Source organism: Ascaphus truei (genome assembly GCF_040206685.1).
Source record: "Ascaphus truei isolate aAscTru1 chromosome 23 unlocalized genomic scaffold, aAscTru1.hap1 SUPER_23_unloc_1, whole genome shotgun sequence".
Lineage (NCBI taxonomy): Eukaryota > Metazoa > Chordata > Amphibia > Anura > Ascaphidae > Ascaphus > Ascaphus truei.
This window is the reverse complement of record NW_027453862.1, coordinates 423,806-447,095: the sequence shown is the minus strand read 5'-3', so window position 1 is coordinate 447,095 and position 23,290 is coordinate 423,806. Positions and strand designations below refer to the sequence as shown.

At 48.6% G+C, this 23,290-nt stretch overlaps 1 protein-coding gene across 7 annotated transcripts in view; it reads right to left on the bottom strand.

The window, feature by feature from the left end:
- LOC142474756 (sodium channel protein type 4 subunit alpha-like) overlaps window positions 1-23,290 on the bottom strand; it is a 173,154-nt gene that overhangs the window by 5,379 nt on the left and 144,485 nt on the right. For all 7 annotated transcript variants that reach the window (XM_075580977.1, XM_075580974.1, XM_075580982.1 and 4 more), the window contains exons 19-26: window positions 22,192-22,365; window positions 17,608-17,730; window positions 16,292-16,570; window positions 13,451-13,504; window positions 12,566-12,703; window positions 8,034-8,138; window positions 7,110-7,380; window positions 4,232-5,376 (exon numbers count right to left, since the gene is read on the bottom strand). In XM_075580977.1, coding sequence (XP_075437092.1) covers window positions 4,232-5,376; window positions 7,110-7,380; window positions 8,034-8,138; window positions 12,566-12,703; window positions 13,451-13,504; window positions 16,292-16,570; window positions 17,608-17,730; window positions 22,192-22,365 — 2,289 coding nt within the window. The remainder of the gene's footprint in view (window positions 1-4,231; window positions 5,377-7,109; window positions 7,381-8,033; window positions 8,139-12,565; window positions 12,704-13,450; window positions 13,505-16,291; window positions 16,571-17,607; window positions 17,731-22,191; window positions 22,366-23,290) is intronic.

The following is a 23,290-nucleotide window of genomic DNA, read 5'->3' as shown; positions in this document are numbered from 1 at the left end:
TTTTCAAGTGAAGTTTCACCCGTGTACACCACCGGACTTCTCTCCTTACATCCACCTCCGGAAACCAACGTACAGTCCCAACGGTTCCACAAAGAATCCGGTCGCTCTTCCTTGTCATACGGATCATCCCACTGCTGGAACCATTTACCCATGTCCCTCAAATCCACCCCCTGTCTAAGTTCCTTCAACACCTCGGCCGTTTCCGACTTTATACATGTATGTAACGGTAACCTGTAATGTGGGTGCCTGGGACATACTTGAACACGAGAGGTATTCATTTTTCCTGGTCAAATAATTTGACAAATAATTGGAAGGGATAAGAAAAAATGGGGGCACTGTCACCCGGTGTACATACAAAATAGTGTATAGTAACAAAAATGATCCCATAAGTAAAATGTCTTCCCTGCCAGCGCTTGCGTCATCGCGCTTTGCGCGCCCACACACACACGGCCGCTGGGGCCTGCCCCATAGAGGTCTATGCTGTGGTGTGAGGAACGCACGCCACAGCGCACGCCGCACCGGCCACTGCGGGCCTGGGCTTATGCGCATGCTGATAGAAGCAAAAACATGGTGGTAAATTGCATCCAGAAAGGAGATGATATTCAATAGGGACAATAGGGTAAAGACAAATGTCCAAGGATAGATGGATGTTGATTCAAACCCCTTGGGTGGCCCCTTGGTAATACAGTGTTTGACCGGACGGTCTAGGTAGGGGGTATGGGTGAATTATTATTCTTACCCTGAACCTTTTTGACTTATCAGGTTATCTCTGCTTGAGTTTAATTATGTCTAAATTCATTATACGCTATTAGACTGAGGTTCTGTTGTTCATCTTATGTACTCGTTCCCTTATCTTATGTGCTCGTTCCCTTTCTAACAAGTTCCTCTCTGTGCATGACTTCTTTACCTCTCACTCTCTGCTCCTATTTGCTATAACTGAGACTTGGCTCACTCAGTCTGACTGTGCTCTGGAAGCTGCCCTCTCCTATGGTGGCCTTTCCTTCTCCCACATTCCTCGCCCTGATGGCAGGGGTGGAGGCGTGGGGCTACTCCTCTCTCTGCCGCTACCGAACCCTTCCTATTCCTCCCTCTCTTGCTTTTCCCTCCTCTGAGGCTCACACTGTCCAGATCTTCTCTCCTCTCCACGTGACGGTCATCTATCGCCCACCTACCTCTACTCATCCCCCTTCTGTCTTTCACCTTGGCTCACTCTGTCTTTCACTTTGAATCCTGTCTCTCTTTCTCTCTCTCCTCAGACTTCCCTGTTCTTCTCCTTGGGGACTTTAACTGCCATATTGATGACCCCTCTCTCCCTTGGGCTTCCTGCTTTCTCTCTCAAACTCTTCTTTTGACCTTCAACAGTGGTCTGCAGCCAGCACCCACAAGGATGGCCACTACCTAGACCTGGTTTTCACTAAAAACTTCTCTCTCTGTTTTCTCCATTTCCCCCCTTCTTCTCTCTGACCATCATCTCATCTCATTTTCTTTCTCTCACTTCTCCCCTTTTCCACCTCCACCCCTCGCTTCTGCAGAGACCTGCGCTCTATTAACTTACCAGCTTTTGTTTCCACTTTACGCTCCTCCCTCTCCTTAGTTCTACCCCAGACCCTGACAACCTGGTCAAGAACTACAACTTTGCCCTATCCTCCTCTCTTGATCTACATGCCCTGCTTTCTCTCTGCCGTTCCTGCACTTCTAACCCCAGACCCTGGCTAAATTCCCAACGTGCATGCTGCGTTCCTGCACTCGTTCTTCTGAAAGCCTCTAGAGGAAATCTCACACTCTCGCAGACTTCCTTCACTACAAATGTATGCTATTCTGTTTCAACTCTGCCTTCTCTCGGGCTAAAACAAACCTACATTTCTCAACTAATCAACATGCACAAGTCTAACACATACTGACTCTTCTCTGTCTTTGACTCCCTACTCAAACCACCCTTAGCTGCCTCTTCGTCCTCCTCCATCTCACCACAGGACTTTACTGACTATTTCAAGGAAAAGGTGGAATCCATACGTCAGGACATCCCCTCTGTTTCCTCCTCCCATCCTACACCTCTTCCTAACTCTCCTCCTGCCTTCCTTGACTCTTTTTCCACCGTTACAGAGGAGGATATGGCACTGCTGTTCTCCTCTTCTCAATCCACCACTTGCCCTCTTGACCCCATTACCTCCTATCTCCTAAAACTTCTTGCTCCTACTATAACCCCTATGCTCACACACAACTCCTCCCTCTACTCTGGTACCTTCCCCTAATCCTTCAAACATGCACCCATGAATACCATTACTCAAAAACAGCAAGCTTGACCATACCTGTCTTTCTAACTATCGGCCTGTCTCCCTCCTGCCTTTTGCCTCTAAACTCCTTGAATGTCTTGTATTCTCTCGCTTGCTCCATTTTCTCAACACCTATTCTCTCCTAGACCCTCTACAATCTGGTTTCCGCACTGCTCACTCCACTGAAATAGCCCTCACTAAAATAACTAATGACCTCCATGCTGCCAAAGACAGAGGTCATTACACTCTGCTCATACTACTCAACCTTTCTGCAGCATTTGATACTGTGGACCACCCTCTTCTCCTTCACATTTTCCATACTCTTGACATTTGAAACAAAGCTCTATCCTGGATCTCCTCATACCTCTCCCATCGTACTTTCAGCGTTTCTTCAGCTAACACCTCCTCCTCTATCGACCTCCCTGTGGGGTAACGAAGAGCTCTGTCCTGGGACCTCTCCTCTTTTCTCTGTACACACTCTCTCTAGGTGACCTAATCACATCTCTTGGGTTCAAATATCACCTCTATGCTGACGACACACAAATATACTTTTCAACCCCTGACCTTACACCTGCTATACAGACCAAAGTTTCTGAATGTCTCTCTGGAATATCATCCTGGATGTCCCTCCGTCGCCTTAAACTTAACATGGTTAAAACAGAGCTCCTCATACTTCTTCCCAAACCTGGCCCTACTACCTCCTTCCACATTACTGTTGGAAGTTCAGTCATACACCCATCCTTTTTTTTCTGTACACCCAGTAGCCCAAGCACGTTTCCTTGAAGTCACACTCGATTCCTCTCTCACTTTCTCCTTTCACATTCAAAGCGTATCTAAAACCTGGCGCTTTTTCCTCCGCAATATCACAAAGATACACCCTTTCCTCAGTTGCTAAATCTCTGACTCAGGCCCTCATTCTCTCCCGTCTTGATTACTGTAACCTCCTGCTGTCCGGCCTTCCTGCCTCTCACCTGTCTCCCCTACAATCTATCCTAAATGCTATATTGTGCCCGATTCACACTGTTCTTTACCTTGTATCTGTATGTTTTGTCCTTATTTCATTTAGGAGCTACAGTATAGGAGTAGTGTGTGTGTGTGTTGGTTTCATTTTGTTTTTTAAATTGTGGCCCTATGTAGATGCGTTCTAATTAAACATTATTTTTGTTAATCTTTTCCACATGTCTATACTTTATTTTTATTTATATTTGCGTGCTTTTTTGGGTTTTGTTTTCTTTGTGTTATAATATCTATTTCCCATAACACCGCCAAACCTGGGTATTTTTTACAGGTATATATTTGGCCATAGCTGTTATTTATTTCATAGTGTTGATTTCAATATTTACTGTCAGAGATGGGATGCAATATGTATTTTCACTATCGTGTATTACTAGTATGTTATACCATGGTATGTATGTATGTAACAATCAAGAGAAAAAACATGTGTTTTTTATTGTGTGCGTATACTATATGTATATATGTATACAGTGGTCGACAAATCACCAAAAAAAACTGCTTGGGCCAATAGGAGCTCGCCACGATGTTAAATCCACTCGCCCGGGGCGTGCAAATGTATAGGTTTGTCGAACACTGTATATATATGTATATATATATATATATTTCTGAAAATCAGTAAAGCCGAGCTAGTTAAAAAAAATATTACTTTTTAACTGTAAACCATTTCATACCAAACAAAGTTGGTTAGAGGGAGAAGGGTGAAGGTGCTGGTCTCTGAAGTGGGAGACCCTGGTGCATCACTTCATTTTCCTGTGCCTCATGAACCAGTGTCAATTCTGCAGGGGGCCACAATTCTTTGTGTCTATGTGTGCAGCGCTTGGCCCATTGTCAGCGCTGTAACAATACCTTGAATCATGTGAATCTATATACTGGAGAAGACTTTTCTCCCAGTGTTTCTCCAACGCTCTGGAGTACGTAGAATTTTATACCCATGTTTCCCTTACATTATCATCTCCACCCCAGCGAGAGGCCTTGGCCTGACGTCCGATGACTGGAACCTCCTTGGTGTCTTCATCGACTACATGTTTCCCATAGGCGGAGTTGATTCTGTCGGCAATTAAGCCGTCTTTCTCTGGTGGCTCTTCCCTTGGAGAATCTTCATCATGGTTTTGCCGGAAGATGTAGGAAGCATGTTTTACCGAACGTTTCAGCATATGCCTTCTGAAAGCCCTCTGGATTTTCACCGCGCACACTTCTTCCTGCTTTCTTTTGAGAGTGGTGGTGATAGGTTCGTAAGAGACTTTCGATGGGTTGGCCGCCATGAACTTCTCTTCCATGGATTCTTTTAGAGCATCCATTTCTCCGGAGTCCCCCAACACATCTTTTGTCAGCGCAAAAAGAATGTCCAAGCAGTGAATCTTATCTCCAGGTACCATAGGCAAGTCCATGGTAATCAGTTTAATCTTGTTTGGTTTAGGTATTCGTAGAGGATCCTGTAGTGTGTCTACAAAGTCGGACATCTGGCTATAAGCTACAAACTGGGTGGCATCTGGATCAAACTTCTCCCAGGTTTCGTAAAACATTTCAAAGTCATCCTCGCAAAGAGGTTCCCCGCTTTCCTCTGTGGCCACATTGAAGTTCTCCAGAATTATGGCAATGTACATGTTGACCACGATCAAAAATGAAATGATTATATAGCTACAGAAAAAGAAGATGCCCATGGATGGATTACCGCAGTTCCCTTTCACGGTCGTGCCAGGATTCTCCACGGTTGGGTCACAATCTGGAGGAACACTGTTCAAAATCGGATGAAGAAGACCGTCCCACCCGGCAGAGGTGGTGATCATGAACAAGCAAATCATGCTGTTTCCAAAGGTTTCAAAGTTAAAGATATCGTCTATTCCTGCTTCTTTCTTCACGTACGCAAAGTTGGACATCCCAAAAATGGAGTAGATGAACATGACCAAGAAAAGCAGAAGTCCGATGTTGAACAGAGCAGGAAGTGACATCATTAGAGCAAAGAGCAGGGTACGGATACCCTTCGCTCCTTTTATAAGCCGCAGAACTCTCCCTATTCTCGCTAACCTGATTACCCTGAAAAGCGTTGGGGAGACAAAATATTCCGCTATGAGATCCGACAGGACGATTCCTGAAAAAACAAAAAAAAAGTGTACAGTTAAATAATATCTGAAGCGCACATGAATGAATCATTTAGATAAGCGGTGCGCAAACTGGGGGGGGGGGGGCGTCAGAGGTCCAGAGGTCCCGCACTCTTCCCCCAGGCATTTAAATTAAATGCCGGGGATCGCGTGAGGCCTCTGCAACAAGAAAGCTTACTGTGATTCAGACGCTTGTGACGCGTCTCCTTGGCAACGCGGCGTCAAATGGGGTCATGTGACGTCACAGGCGTCAAATGATGCCGCGGGTCACGTGGGAGCATCATTTGACGCACCGGCAAGGTAGGAAGGGGGGTGCAAGCTCGGAGCAGCCAAGACAGGGGGCGCAACAGTAAAAGTTTGGAGTTTTGCTAAAACTCCAAACTATCCTATCAACATTTATAATAACACAGGCCGGTCAGTGCCTACGTTGACACTAAAACCATAGGGATTAAGTTGCCTCTCCATGTCAACATAACCGCAATATATCTTTTTTTTTTTTTTTGCTTTAATCTGTAGACCCCAATTAGAGTTTCTTGTTAATTTTGGCAAATCCTTATTCTTCATTTTTTTGGGGGGGTCCTTAGAGCTGAACCTCGATAATGTAATCTCTGGGGGTACCCCATGGTGGTGGAGATGCTTATTTGGGACAGATGCCATCGGTACATCCTGGTTATTTAAATCTCCGGTGTCAGATGAGGACGTCCCAGTTTCCTGTCGGCCCATGTAACGTGGGAAATGTAAACCAGCCATTTAATTCCCCCCTGGAGGGGACGTTGCTGGTGGCATCTTCCCCCCGATAAGTATCTTGGCAATGAGGGAGTCCCCATGAGCCAAAATTAACGCAGAATAGCCCTGGGGACCCCTTGCTAAATATCTATGTAAAACACAATAGAGGGGGTTACACCCCATGTCCCTTGGGCCAATAGGAAGCTGCAGCTGGTGATGTCTCCAATTGACCCGCATGACGCAGGAAATGGTAAGCGCCATGTTTGTTTCCCCTGTAAGGGATTTTAACCAGTGGCGCCTTCCCGGCGTTTGGTCACTGTGGGAGCCGTTTCGCCAATGAGGTAAATTAGCGGTTAGGGTAGGGGGTTAAGGATAAGGGTTTCAGGGTAAGGGGCTAGGTTTTTAGGGTAAGGGCTTAAGGTTATTAGAGTAGGGAATTAGGGCAAGGGGTTTTAGGGTAAGGGGTTAAGATTTTTAGGGTATGGGTAGTGTTAGTATTAGGGGTTAAGAATAGGGTTATTTAGGATAAGGGGTTAATGTTTTTGGGGTATGGGGATTAGGGTAAAGGGTTAACATTGTTAGCGGTTTTAGGGTAAGGGGTTAAGGTTTTTAGGATATGGAGTAGCGTTAGTTTTAGTGGTTAAGATTAGGGTTTTTTTAGGGTAAGGGGTTATTGTTTTTGGGGTAGGGGATTAGGGTAAGGGGTTAACGTTCTTAGTGTAAGGGGTTTTAGGGTAAGCGGTTAATGTTTTTTAGGATATGGGGTAGCGTTAGTTTTAGGGGTTAAGATTAGGGTTCTTTTAGGGTAAGGGATAATGTTAGGGGCTTTTCTTTGTGGCAAAGCGACCGGCGGAGAGAGGTCCCAGCGGTGAGGTGAGTGGCGGCCTCGTGTTGGCGACTTGGCCGCCGCAAACCGGCCACGACCACATGTCTTAGACAAGGTACGTCAACATGTCTAAATAAGCGATATTCAATGCCCTGACATTGTGAAACTTACCAGCGATAGAGAGAATGACCACCACAAAGTCAAAAATATTCCACCCGATGGTGAAAAAGTAATATCTCAACGCAAACATCTTGAGGACACACTCCGTGGTGAAGATGACGATGAAAACTAGGTTGATCTTGAAAAGGATGTCGATTTTCTCTTGGCTCTGGTCGTCCGTTTCGATCATCATGGTTACCATGTTCAGACAAATGAGCACCATGATGACAATATCGAAGACCTGCTTGGACACAATGTCATATGCCACTCCTTGAATTTTGTTCTGTTGGGCGGGGGGTGTGCCAGGTCCAAACCCAAGAAGCAAACGGAACGGACAGATAAAGGGAAGAGATAAGGAAAGTGTGTTACAGGTGTGTTACATGCCCTTCCTCACTAGATAATGGGGTATTTAAACTGGTCAACATATAAGCATATAGGTCAATTTCCTACAAATATTGACCCTATATAGGCCCATATTCACTCAGGTTCGTCGCGACCATTATTTTTACTTGAGGTTAATGCATCTCCATGCAGCTAATTATATGCGGGGGGGAAGCGAGTACAGGAGAATCTCTGTCCCGGGCGCCGCGTTCCAAGAACCGTAAGTCAGCGGCGCCCGGGAAAGTGTCTGTCACGATCGAGCTGCGGGAGGGGGGGGGGGGGTCCGTGTGTCAGAATGGGACCCCCCCATAGCGATAATCCTCCGGTGTCACGACCCCCGTGGTCAGGTGGCAGTGGCACCAAAGACACGGTCTTACTATTCCTAGGATATTTCATCTAAAATGTGCCCTTACTTATTGAACACCGGGCCTATCACAATCCCACGTGAGACAAGATCGGCAGATTCACGTATATTTCTGTCTGAAGAACATTTTTTCACTACCCCCCCGGGATCTGAGAATAATGTACAGTTCACTCACTGCCGAAATATTTTACCTGCGGCCTTGGAATTGGTTTCTGGGGTTTCTTTGATCCCAGTTTCTTCATGGCATTGTAGTACTTCTTCTGTTCTTCCGTCATAAATATGTCCTTTCCTCCAAAGTATAAAGCGAAATATCATTGTTACACATCGGTCTCATATGAAATAGCGCGCAAACTGACCCCGTGTGTTTGTATACATTTAGCAAGATTTACTGTCCCGGGCGCCACGGCCGAAAAAGCAAACGTCTGTGGCGCGCAGGACAGTGTCTGCCTTAATGGGACACTCCGAAGCAAAAATCCAACAGTGCCCCGACCACCGCGTCGTGTGACTGCACGTGCCTTCAGCACCGCGGGCACGAAGATTGTGCTATTGCATATTTTCACAGGTATCGTTATATATCTTATTATATATTAGTGAAAGCACTGTATGCCTGTCTGCATCTTCCTGTGTCCCTAGGGGAAATCTCATTGGTCCCTTGGGCTGCCCACCCCCGCACCTCTCATTGGCCTGAGGCGGAGTGACGACACACACACACACACACACACACACACACACACACACACACACACACACACACACACACACACACACACACACACACACACACACACACACACACACACACACACACACTGTTGCTTGGCCTCACTCTCCCCTGTCAGTTGGACTGCAGCTCACCTTCCACCCCCCCCCCCTCCTCTCCCAGTGCCCCTCCTCTCCCGGTGCCCCTCACTCTCTCCCCCCTCCCAGCCGCACCATCACCCTCACCGTGCGCTGCTCCCGGAGAGGGGAAGCGCGGCCCTCCTGCTCAGCAGCAAACTCCAGGCTCCTCCCCCCTCGCGGCGTGGCCCGGGCCTCCTGCACTCCCCCTCCTGCCACTCTTGCCACCCCCCCGCCAGCTTCCCAAACTCACCTCCTGCCCCAGCCAGATGCCACGGGGTCAAGGTAAGTCACCCACCATCTCCCACCGATGCACTGTCACCCAGTCACCCACACACCCACCCAGTCACCCAGTCACTTTCACCCAGTCACCCACTCACTCACCCACCCACCCACCCACCCAGTCACCCACCCACTCACTCAGTCACCCACACACTCATTCAGTCACCCACCCACCCACCCATTCACTTAGTCACCCACCCACTCACTTAGTCACCCACCCACTCACTCAGTCACCCACCCACTCACTCAGTCACCCACACACCCACCCACCCAGTCACCCACACACCCACCCACACACCCACCCAGTCACCCAGTCACTTTCACCCAGTCACACACTCACTCAGTCACCCACCCACTCAGTCACCCACCCACTCACTGAGTCACCCACCCACTCATTCAGTCACTCACCCACCCACCCATTCACTTAGTCACCCACCCACCCACTTACTTTGTCACCCACCCCCTCACTCAGTCACCCACCCACTCACTCAGTCACCCACACAGTCACCCACACACCCACCCACCCAGTCACCCACACACCCACCCAGTCACCCAGTCACTTTCACCCAGTCACACACTCACTCAGTCACCCACCCACTCAGTCACCCACCCACTCACTGAGTCACCCACCCACTGAGTCACCCACCCACTCACTCAGTAACCCACTCACTCAGTCACCCACCCACTCAGTCACCCACCCACCCACTCAGTCACCCACTCAGTCACCCACCCACTCAGTCACCCACCCACTCAATCACCCACCCACTCAGTCACCCACTCAGTCACCCACCCACTCAGTCACCCACCCACTCAGTCACCCACCAATTCAGTCAGTCACCCAGTCACCCACCCATTCAGTCAGTCACCCAGTCACCCACCCATTCGGTCAGTCACCCACCCATTCAGTCAGTCATTCAGTCACCCACCCATTCAGTCAGTCACCCACCCATTCAGTCATTCAGTCACTCACCCACCCATTCAGTCAGTCACCCACTCACCCACCCATTCAGTCAGTCACCCACTCACCCACCCATTCAGTCACCCACTCACCCACCCATTCAGTCAGTCACCCACTCACCCACCCATTCAGTCAGTCACCCACTCACCCACCCATTCAGTCAGTCACCCACTCACCCACCCATTCAGTCAGTCACCCACTCACCCACCCATTCAGTCAGTCACCCACTCACCCACCCAGTCAGTCACACACTCACCCAGTCAGTCAGTCACCCACTCACCCACCCACCCAGTCACCCATTCAGTCTCCCACTCACCCACCCATTCAGTCTCCCACTCACCCACCCAGTCAGTCTCCCACTCACCCACCCAGTCAGTCTCCCACTCACCCACCCAGTCAGTCTCCCACTCACCCCCCCAGTCAGTCTCCCACTCACCCACCCAGTCAGTCTCCCACTCACCCCCCAGTCAGTCTCCCACTCACCCACCTAGTCTCCCACTCACCCACCCAGTCTCCCACTCACCCACCCAGTCTCCCACTCACCCACCCAGTCTCGCACTCACCCATCCAGTCTCCCACTCACCCACCCAGTCTCCCACTCACCCACCCAGTCTCCCACTCACCCACCCAGTCTCCCACTCACCCACCCAGTCCCCACTCACCCACCCAGTCTCCCACTCACCCATTCAGTTTCCCACTCACCCACCCATTCAGTTTCCCACTCACCCACCCATTCAGTTTCCCACTCACCCACCCATTCAGTCTCCCACTCACCCACCCATTAAGTCTCCCACTCACCCACCCATTCAGTCTCCCACTCACCCACCCATTCAGTCTCCCACTCACCCACCCATTCAGTCTCCCACTCACCCACCCATTCAGTCTCCCACTCACCCACCCATTCAGTCTCCCACTCACCCACCCAGTCTCACCCAAAACCACCCACCCAGTCACTGACCGACTCAGTCACCGAACCCAGTCACTGACCCACCCAGTCACCGACCCTGAAAAAGTCACCCAGTCACCGACCCACCCACCGACCCAAAGTCACCCACCCACCGATCCAAAGTCACCCACCCACCGATCCAAAGTCACCCACCCACCCACCAACCCAATGTCACCCACCCACCGACCCAAAGTCAACCCACTGACCCAAAGTCATCTGACCCAAAGTCAAACCGACCGACAGTCGGTCCAACGACACAAAGTCATCCACCCACCGACCCAAGTCACCCACCCAACCACCGACCCAAAGTCACCCACCCACCGACCCAAAGTCACCCACCCACCCACTGACCCAAAGTCATCCACCCACCCACAAAGTCATCCACCCACCGACCCAAGTCACCCACCCAACCACCGACCCAAAGTGACCCTCCCACTGACCCAAAGTGACCCACCCACCCACCGACCCAAAGTCATCCACCCACCGACCCAAGTCACCCACCCAACCACCGACCCAATGTCACCAACCCACCGACCCAAAGTCACCCACCCACCGACCCAAAGTCAAACCGACCCAAAGTCACCCACCCAGTCACCGACCCAAAGTCACCCACCCACTCAGTCACCAACCCACCCACCCACTCAGTCAAGTGTCACCCACCCACACAGTCACCTACACACTCAGTCAACTCAGTCACCCACCTAGCTGTCAAGGGGGGGAAGCCCAACCCTGTTGTCCGCCACCCCAAAATTACATCCCGGGCAATGCCGGGTCTCTCAGCTAGTATGTATATATATATATATATATATATATATATATATATATATATATATATATATATATATATATATATATATATATATATATATATGTCAAACAGGGTCAAGTCAACTGTAAATAAATCACTTGGTCTTGAGAATAGAATCGGACATTTGGACCAATTCTCCAACCGGCGTTTGGCACCCTTCGCTGCAGCCGCCGGCCAGTTCGCCAATAAGGCAAGTTAAATGAAAGGGTTATAGTGGTTAGAGTAGGGGTTAAGGGTAGGGGTTTAGGATAAGGGGTTCCGGGTAAGGAGGTTTAGGTTAAGTGGTTAATTTTTTTAGGTTAGGGGGTAGCATTAGTATTACGGGTTTTTTGATTAGAGGCAATTAGGGTAAGGGGTAAGGGGTAAGGTTAAGGGATCAACTTGGTCGCGAAGTGGCTGGCGCAGAGATATCCCGGCAGCAATGTGAGTGGCGGCTAAATGCCGGCGGCGACTTGGTCACTGCAAAACGACCGCCTACCAAATGTCCTAGGCTGCTTGAGGAATTGGTCTTTCACCATATTAAAGACGACAAAGGCAAACAGCTCAGGGGTGGAACACACATGTCTAATGAGGTCTGTTAGTATGATGAGTAGATATACTGGGTGCTACCATCGAAAGGGGGGTGCCTAAACCATTGTATACATACATATGAATAATATTCTGGGCGATAGCGTGCTGTAAACGATGAGTTTATTACATCGGCAGTTCGGTACCAAGATACCGACACATCGATGTCATAAACTCATAGCTTACAGCACGGCGTCGGACTGTGTATTACTCGCTAATAAGACAAAGAAACATTATAACGCCTCATTGTGTAATGTCGGTTGTTGTCACCGTTCGGCGGACTCTCCCAACCGTAACCAAAAAAAAGTCCTTGTTTGATACTTATCTTTTTCTTCTGTTGATTGAAGTTGTCGATAATGACACCAATGAAGAGGTTCAGGGTGAAGAACGCTCCGAAAATAATGAAAATGACAAAGTACAAGTACATGTAACGACTGATCTCGTATTGGGGCTGATCCTCAATCTGAAAGAGGAGGAACAAAAACTGAATGCAACCTCCATGGTATATTATAATATCACCACGCTGAGGTTCTTTATAACAGGGTAAATGGTTCCTGGGATACAGATGCTAATAGTTTAAATCTGAGGGATGGGTCATTCCCCTGAAATAATAAGCCCGTGTACCTCTCTATGACAGGAGTGGCCAATTCCAGTTTTTGGGGGCCCACCAAGAGGTCAGATTTTCAGGATATCCCTGCTTCAGCACAGGTGTCTCAATCAAAAATGACTGAGCCACTGATTTAGCCACCTGTGTTGAAGTGGGGATATCCCTATTCTCTGGCCTGTTGGTGGCTCTTGAGGACTGGAGTTGGTCACCCCCTGCTGTACGAGATTTGGCAAGGATGAATTCGATGAACTACAGTCCTTGGCCCGTGCGATGGGTCACTCTGTCTCGTGTTCATCTCGTTTGCCGAGATCGGAGACACCAGAGACCCCGCCATGTCCCATCGGCGCCCACATAAACACACAAAAGGACAGCCGTGTGTGGAACCACAGCTGTGCACTGCCAGGGTGCTTAACTCCAGGCCTACCAACAGTCCAGAGTGTAAGGGTTTCCATGCTTGACTACGGGTGGCTGATTTAGTGGCCAAATCATTGTAGCTAGAATAGCCCTAATATCTGGGCTTTCCATGGTATTCGGTAGCTGGAGTCGGTAACGATTCAGTGGCGCAGTGACGCGTTCCAAATGTAAACCACTAGATCCACTCACATTACGGGAATCGACTGCCGCATACATGATCTCCATCCAGCCTTTGAAGGTTGCCTGCATGCAGAACACAGAAGATGACCATAAATACATTGACTTCCCAAGGTGGCAACGCCAAACCACACCTTTCCCATCCCTTAAAATAAACTAATTGTCAGAGGTGGACACTCGTGATCTCTTATTAGCACTACTCAATCCGTTGCCGACACACCCAGTCCACTCGGCGTTTGCATCAGGAATTAGAAGTCAGTCCAATGTAATGTGTGTCAAGGTATGACTGTAAATACCCAAAGTAGAGTTTGTCTCCGTGTAAAATGTATTTTGCGTCTCGCCAACGCACGGAAATCGTGGGATGGAGAAAAATAAACGATTACAAAGAAATATATGAAAGCGATCAGAGACGGGCAACACCTCCTCATCGATATTATAATTTCTATAGTTCACCGGAGTTTGTTGTTATTGTTTCTGAGACACTAATTGGTTGTTTTTATTCGGTGTCTCCTCTGATCTAACCAAAATATATTATTACCCATCTAGACCTTGCCGTTCCCACCTCTGTTCTCCTTATCTCTGTTTCACGTTCCAATCTCCCAACTGAAACATATTGCAGACGGCAAAGGGGCCCTTTAGAAATATTAGTATTCTAGAGTAAGCTTTTCTGCAACTAGAAATCACTAATACTGAGCTAAAGCAAACACTACAAGTAGGCCAGTATATATATATATATATATATATATATATATATATATATATATATATATATATAAACAAAACACAAAAAGCGCAAGCTCCATAGCGCATAACTGTGTACAAATGAGGGTGAATTTATTACCATCTCAGACGGTTGTGTGGGAGGAGGTCCTGTGTTCTTCGGCACTTTTCCAGCTATTCTGCTTGTGCATCTATTATTGCACCTTCAAAAGAAGCTCCTTTAACATCAGAGACGCTGAATTGCTGCAGGACTCGTGGCAGGAGTCAGAAGCAGTCAAACCAGGTGCTCAATATCACGGACGAAATCCCTCTCCCCCACTCCTGTAGATGACGCCCCATACAGATTCTCTCCAATGTATATTTTATTCTAACTTTTTGTATGTGTATCTCCTAGGGACACTTTTCTTAATAAATTCGCCCTCATTTGTACACGCTATGGAGCTTGCGCTTTTTTGTGTTTTGTTTTTCTAGATCTATGGTGGGTGGGTGGCTACACCACTTTCTTTTGAAGCAGCAAGGAGCTCCTGTGGTCAGTGTATCGTTGGGACTCTCTCCTCCTCCAGACCACTACCAAGTGGAGACATTTGGACTTATCCCTTTTTTCTTTGGACACTATCTATTTATTTGTTGGTTATTTTTTATTAATATGCATATACTTTAAGTGTTTATATTAATTATTCACAGTTATTTACTATACTTAGGTGCCTACTTTTTGTGTGTTTTTCAATATATATATATATATATATATATATATATATATATATAGCAACTGTAAATATTCCTGTATATTCATTTACATGTCTTAGACAGGTCTGCAACCCTGTCTTTCACCATTATCACCCAGCAAACAGCACTTCCACTGCAGCAAGGGATTCTGGGAAATGACATGCAAATGAGAGCACACAGTGCCACTTTTTATCTCATGCTCACATTACATGAGCAGCCCTTAGTCAATGCATGCTGCTTTAAACACAGCTTTTAAGCAAGGACTTGGGAGATGCAAAGTCAGTTAACACACTTTATGCTTTACTGTGGAGGGTTTTAGTCACTTTTTTTACCCACCATAACCTATATATATATATATATATATATATATATATATATATATATATATATATATATACACACACACACACTGTTTGCTCATTTGCATGTCATTTCCCAGAATCCTTTGCTGCAGTGGAAGCACTGCATGCTAGGTGATAATGGCGAAAAGCAGGGTTGCATATATATATATATATATATATATATATATATATATGTTAGATATTCATTATGTACTCAGTCAGTTAACTCTCTCCTAGCCACACTCACAAGCTATGGTACTGATAACAAGAGTACAGTGTTTCTCAAGCTGTGGCCCGTGGGTTACCAGTGGTCCCCGAAGACTTGCCAAATGCTCTTCCATCAGCTCTCTCTGGCAGGCTTGTCATTTTCTATCTCCACTTATCTCTATTATTATTACTATACTATTTACATACAGGTATTTTGGAAATATGTTCAAGTATGGTCGTCCGTCCGTCAATTCTAACAATGTGTATATAGGGAGTGAAACATGTAACTCACCAGCCCGACCGGGAAACAAAGCCGCTGCCGTTAGAACCATGTAGGAAGACCCGCCAACCACCGCAGATTCATGCTCCATGACTTGCACATCGCTACGCAAAGGCACTGTGGGGCACCAGGAAGAGAAGCACAGCGGTGGTTGACAGGTCTTCTTCTGAAATGGTTGGTCGGTCGTAGCCTTTTTTTGCCCCACTCGTCATCCCGGGTTTTCTACTTGTCCCGGACAAGAGGATGTTTCAAGCCCAGAGTATGTGATCAGTGTCTCCCACAGACAGTAACATATATATGTCTTATTCTGTCGTAAAGCAGACCGGTTGTACGTCCTGAATAGTCTGTGTGAACCCGTGGGAAGTTCAACTTGCTATCAGTAACACAATTATTGCATGGAGATAGAATTGCTATCAGCAATGCGACTGGCAGACTTCATGGACATCCTTCATGTCTCAGTGCATGTCCACTGAAAGATGTGGCCAAGACATTAATCTCCATGAAGCCTACCCACTACGACAACATTAGCTTGGTTAATCTGGACAGGAAACGCGATGTTGATGGAAGCGATCTTCTTACCACCTGCAGCAGGGAGAGGTACCCGAGACCAACGTTGTCGAAGTTCACCTTGACGTTGACCCATCGCGCTTGCTCGGTGTAATTCAAAGCCAAGCACTCCGTGCGGTTGTTGACGACGCTGATGTCGAACATCTCTAAAGTGGTGGTGTTAATACACTTGTAGTACTTCCCAGCAAACAGGTTCACGCCCATGATGCTAAAGATGAGCCAAAAGATTAAGCACACCAGCAGCACGTTCATGATAGATGGAATGGCCCCAAGAAGAGCGTTCACCACCACCTGAAAGCAGAAACTCTCATGAGTCGGGAATTGTTGGGATGCGCAAAGTAACTATTTGTAACTCTATTAACATGAGGCGAGAATATTCCCTTTAGCCCTCCGCCTGCGCCGCCGCCCCGCCAGCACTCCAATCACGGGATCGCTTCATCACCGAGGATGAAACAGAAGGGGAGGAGTCAACCCCCTACCGTCCACGATCCGTCGGGAGAGCAGAACGCCATCTCCCCTAAGAAAACAAGCTTTATTTTGTAGGAAGGAGGGGACGTAGCTATTATTTCATGGGGGCCCCAGGGTGCCAAAACTCCTGACGTAGTAGCTACATACATCCTAGGGAACTCAAAGCGGTCTTGCTTTCTCCTTAACTTGTTGAACGGAATGGAACCTTCATCACATTTCCCATTAGTTAATGGATTAACGTTTCATCCCTTGTGGGACAGTGAGAGGATTCACAGGCAATGTGCTGGGCTGTTGGAAGCACAAGCACAGCATACAGTAAGTACACATCAGTGAGTGCCAATAGTGAGTGGAGTGGTGGACTTTGAGTGGACTGGACTGAGTGGACAGTTGCTCAAGCCTGGAGAGAGACTCCATGACAAAACTCTGCTGGGCTGATTTTAGATCTGGAGAGGGCTGGAGGTCACTGATGCAAGTAAGACTCAGACATAGCATTAGAACAGTAATCTTCTCTGAAGAGCTGTTAATTTGATGCCTCTGTCTTCATGAGTGTCTGTAATCGACAACACAGCCCCGATTCCACAATGTTACACCCTGCCAAAATGCCAATCCATGGGATATTTTGGGGGTTAAAATATCCCTCAATACTGGTTACTTTCATGTCACAAAATAAAAATTAAAAGGTGAGTGGAGTCACCGAAAGCAAAAGATGACGAAACGCGTTGGTGGATTTTTACTCTCATGTCACAGCTGATTTTGACATTAGAGTGGATGAAAGCGCTGGAAGAGAAGACAGGGGACTTCTTTGTGCGGTGCAGAGCGTGCCAGAAAAAGTCACATTGAGCTGCTGTTTAATGACTTACTCTCATGCCTTCAAATCTCGACAAAGCTCTTAATGGTCTCAGGGCCCTCAACGTCCTGAGTGATTTGATGGCTCCAAGTTCGGAGTAGCCCAGCCAGTTTGCCGTCAGACTGATGAGAGATACCTTGCCAGAGTCAAAAGAAGATGAGTCAGCACAACAGATATCGTTATCAACACTTCCGAGTTTAGCTACACTATGGCCTCAGAGAACCTCTTTTGCATCAGAAACCGAGTGTTTCCGATATCACGTGTGGTTAACCATGTGCTATTTTGAAGCCCAGAAAAGGCACCAGAGCCACAGAGGTTGGTTAACTCGGTAGGACTCGTAACATCTTGTAATCAAAAACAATCGTGGACCTGATTTTCCCTGAGGTTATCGCATATCCACAAAGGTAGTTGTAGGCCACCTTATTACCTCTAACTCCTGCCTACAAGACTTCTCCCATGCTGCCCCGTCCCTCTGGAAATCCCTAACACGCATCATCAAACTCTCCCCCAGATTCTAGATATTTAATAACTCCCTAAAAACTCACCTTTCAAGGAAGCCTACTGTATCTGCACACTCCTAACATCCAACTCCCCTTCCCCTCCAACCCCATTGGGACCAGCGGTGCGGCAGGACCAAACTCTACACTTTGTAACAAACCCCAACATCCCCACCTCCAAACTTTAATGGGATCAGCTGTGTGGCTTAACCACTCTCCTGCTATGTAATACCCCCTAACCTCCGCACCCCCAAACCTTAATGGGACCAGCTGTGCGGCTGCACCAGTCCCCACGCTATGTAACACCCCCTAACATCCACACCCCCAAACCTTAATGGGACCAGCTGTGTGGCTGAACCACTCTCCCGCTATGTAATACCCCCTAACCTCCTCACCCCAAAACCTTAATGGGACCAGCTGTGTGGCTGCACCAATACCTACGCTATGTAACACCCCCTAACATCCGCACCCCCAAACCTTAATGGGACCAGCTGTGCGGCTGGACCAGTCCCCACACTATGTAACACCCCCTAACATCCTCACCCCCAAACCTTAATGGGACCAGCTGTGCGGCTGGACCAGTCCCCACGCTATGTAACACCCCCTAACATCCTCACCCCCAAACCTTAATGGGACCAGCTGTGCGGCTGCACCAATCCACGCGCTATGTAACACCCCCTAACATCCGCACCCCCAAACCTTAATGGGACCAGCTGTGCGGCTGCACCAATCCCCACGCTATGTAACACCCCCTAACATCCACACCCCCAAACCTTAATGGGACCAGCTGTGCGGCTGGACCAGTCCCCACGCTATGTAACACCCCCTAACATCCGCACCCCCAAACCTTAATGGGACCAGCTGTGCGGCTGCACCAGTCCTCACGCTATGTAACACCCCCTAACATCCGCACCCCCAAACCTTAATGGGACCAGCTGTGCGGCTGCACCAATCCCCACGCTACGTAACACCCCCTAACATCCGCACCCCCAAACCTTAATGGGACCAGCTGTGCGGGTGGACCAGTCCCCACGCTATGTAACACCCCATAACATCCTCACCCCCAAACCTTAATGGGACCAGCTGTGCGGCTGGACCAGTCCCCACGCTATGTAACACCCCCTAACATCCTCACCCCCAAACCTTAATGGGACCAGCTGTGCGGGTGGACCAGTCCCCACGCTATGTAACACCCCATAACATCCTCACCCCCAAACCTTAATGGGACCAGCTGTGCGGGTGGACCAGTCCCCACGCTATGTAACACCCCATAACATCCTCACCCCCAAACCTTAATGGGACCAGCTGTGCGGCTGCACCAATCCCCACGCTATGTAACACCCCCTAACATCCACACCCCCAAACCTTAATGGGACCAGCTGTGCGGCTGCACCAATCCCCACGCTATGTAACACCCCCTAACATCCGCACCCCCAAACCTTAATGGGAGCAGCTGTGCGGGTGGACCAGTCCCCACGCTACGTAACACCCCCTAACATCCGCACCACCAAACCTTAATGGGACCAGCTGTGCGGGTGGACCAGTCCCCACGCTATGTAACACCCCCTAACATCCCCACCCCCAAACCTTAATGGGACCTGCTGTGCAGCTGCACCAATCCCCACGCTATGTAACACCCCCTAACATCCGCACCCCCAAACCTTAATGGGACAAACTGTGCGGCTGGACCAGTCCCCACGCTACGTAACACCTCCTAACATCCGCACCCCCAAACCTTAATGGGACCAGCTGTGCGGCTGGACCAGTCCCCACGCTATGTAACACCCCCTAACATCCTCACCCCCAAACCTTAATGGGACAAGCTGTGCGGCTGGACCAGTCCCCACGCTATGTAACACCCCCTAACATGCCCATCCCCAAACCTTAATGGGATCAGCTGTGCGGCTGCACCAATCCCCACGCTATGTAACACCCCCTAACATCCACACCCCCAAAGCTTAATGGGACGAGCTGTGCGGCTGCACCAATCCCCACGCTATGTAACACCCCCTAACATCCTCACCCCCAAACCTTAATGTGACCTGCTGTGCGGCTGGACCAGTCCCCACGCTATGTAACACCCCCTAACATCCCCACCCCCAAACCTTAATGGGACTAGCTGTGCGGCTGCACTAATCCCCACGCTATGTAACACCCCCTAACATCCTCACCCCCAAACCTTAATGTGACCTGCTGTGCGGCTGGACCAGTCCCCACGCTATGTAACACCCCCTAACACCCCCACCCCCAAACCTTAATGGGACCAGCTGTGCGGCAGCACCAATCCCCACGCTATGTAACCCCCCCTAACACTCCCACCCCCAAACCTTAATGGGACCAGCTGTGCGGCTGGACCAGTCCCCACGCTATGTAACACCCCCCAACATCCTCACCCCCAAACCTTAATGGGACCAGCTGTGCGGCTGCACCAATCCCCACGCTATGTAACCCCCCCCCTAACATCCTCACCCCCAAACCTTAATGGGACCAGCTGTGCGGCTGCACCAATCCCCACGCTATGTAACACCCCCTAACACCCCCACCCCCAAACCTTAATGGGACCAGCTGTGCGGCTGGACCAATCCCCACGCTATGTAACACCCCCTAACACCCCCACCCCCAAACCTTAATGGGACCAGCTGTGCGGCTGGACCAATCCCCACGATATATAACACCCCCTAACATCCTCACCCCCAAACCTTAATGGGATCAGCTGTATGGCTGAACCACTCTCCACGCTGTGTAACACCCCCTAACATCCGCACCCCCAAACCTTAATGGGATCAGCTAGGTCTAGAACATTTGATCGCAGATATTTTGCTGTGACCACGTCGCCGCCACTCGCCTCGCCGCAGAGACATCTCTCCGCTGGTCGTCTCACCACCAACCTTACCCTTTAAACGCCCTAATACTAATGATAACCCTACCCTAAAAACCTTAATACCTTACCCTAAACCCCTTACCTAAACCCCTACCCTAAAAACCCCAACCCCTTACCCCCACCCCTACCCTAAAAACCCTAACCCCTTACCCTAAACCCCTACCCTAAAAACCCTAAACCCCTTACCCTAAACCCCTTACCCTAATAACCCTAACTATTTACCCTGAAAACCCTAACCCCTTACCTAAAAAAAACTAAACCGCTACCCTTAAAACATTAACTTCTTACCCTAAACACCTACCCTAAAACCCCTTATCTCCTTAGCCAAAAACCCCTAACCCTAAAACCACCTACCCTAAAAGCCTTATCACCTTACCCTTAAACCCCTTAACCTAATCCCCTACCCTAAAAATCTTACCTCCTTACTTAAAAAACCCTTACCCTAAAAACATTAATCCCTTACCCTAATCTCGTAACCCTAAAAACATTAACCCCTTACCCTAAACCCCTATTTAAAATCCATAACCCCTTACCCTTAAAACCCTAACTTCTTACCCTAAAACCCCTTACCCTAATCCCCTAGCCTAAAAACATTAACCCCTTACCCTAATCCCCTAACCCTTACCCTAAAAACCTAAACCCCTTACTCTAAAACCCCTTACTCTAAAACCCCTTACCCTAATCCCCTACCCTAAAAATCTTAACCCTTTATCCTTAAAAATGTAACTTCTTACCTTAAAACCCCTTACTTTAAAAACTCCTTACCCTAATCCCCTTACCCAAAAAACCTTAACCGTTTATCCTTAAAAACGTAACTTCTTAACCTAAAACCCCTTAACCTAATCCCCTACCGTAAAAACCTAACACTTTACCTTAAATCCTTTACGCTAAACCCCTTACCCTAATCCCCTACCCTAAAAACCTTAACCCCTTAGCCTGAATCCCTTACCCTAATCCCCCTACCCTAAAAATCCAGCCCCTTACCATAAAACCCCTAACCTTCACCACCGACCCTACCCTCTCAACCCCCTTAAATTAACATCCCTTATTGGTGACGCGACCAGCGGCTGTGGCGAATTCTCCCTCGGCGCCCAAACATCGGCAGAGACTTGGTCATGGCGAGACGGCTGCCACCCAACGTCCGATCTCCGAGCTTCAACGTGGGTGATACAGAGAAGTAGCGTGGGACATCAGCGAGGAAGACAAGCCTTCTACTCACGTCAACAATGAGGAAATCCAGCCAGCACCAGGCGTTGGTGAAGTAGATTTTGAAGCCGTAGGCCGTCCACTTTAAGAGCATTTCAAAAATAAAAACGTAGGTGAACACCTTATCCACGTACTCCAGTATGGTTTTAATAACCTGCCGCTGTTCAATGTATATGTCCTCAAAGGCCTGGAGGGAGAAAACAGGAGAGAGCAAAGCTACCGTCTTCAGTTCTCTTTCATTAGGCGGATTGATAGAATTCGTCTTCTTTCCATTTCATTCTGTTAATAAAACTATGAGAGAGGAGGGGAGGGAAGGAGAGAGAGAGGGGGACAGAAGGAGAGAAAGAGGGAGAGAGGGGGAGAGAGAAAGGGGGAGAAGGAGAGGGGGAAGTGAGATAGGGGGGGAGAAAGAGGGAGAGAGGGTTAGAGAGAAAGGGGGGAGAGTGAGAGGGGGAGAGAGAAGGGAAGAGGGGGAAGGGGAGAGAGGGGGAGAGCGAGAGAGATGGGGGGATGGGAGGGGGGTGAAAGCGGGGGAGCGGGGTAGAGAGTGTACAGCAAATAAAACCCCCACGGTGTGAGCACATTCACATGTCTCAGAAAGGTCCTGCCCTTCCCCTTTATCTCTTAGCATACAGTGCTTCCACTGCAGCCAGGGATTCTGGGTAATGACATGCAAATGAGCTCTCACAGTGCATCAACTCTTTGCTTCTTGTCCATTTTAACATGGGACCCCCTATAAACTGCTGCCTGGCCTAATACACAGATTTTTCAGCACAGCCTGGGTTAAAGAAGTGCAGAGCCAGAAACCCTACACACAGATAGCTATTCAAAAGAAGGATTTATTTTCCCCTGATGAGACAAAATATGAGTTTTTTCTTGGGCCTTATATATACTAACTAGCTGATATACCCGGCGTTGCCCGGGATGTAATTTTGGGGGGCGGGCGAAGCCCCCCTTGACAGCTAGGTGGGTGACTCAGTTGACTGAGTGTGTGGGTGGATGCGTGACTGAGTGGGTGGGTGGGTCGATGACTGAGTGGGTGGATGGGTGGGTCGGTGACTGAGTGGGTGGGTGGGTCGGTGACTGAGTGGGTGGGTGACTTTGGGTTGGTT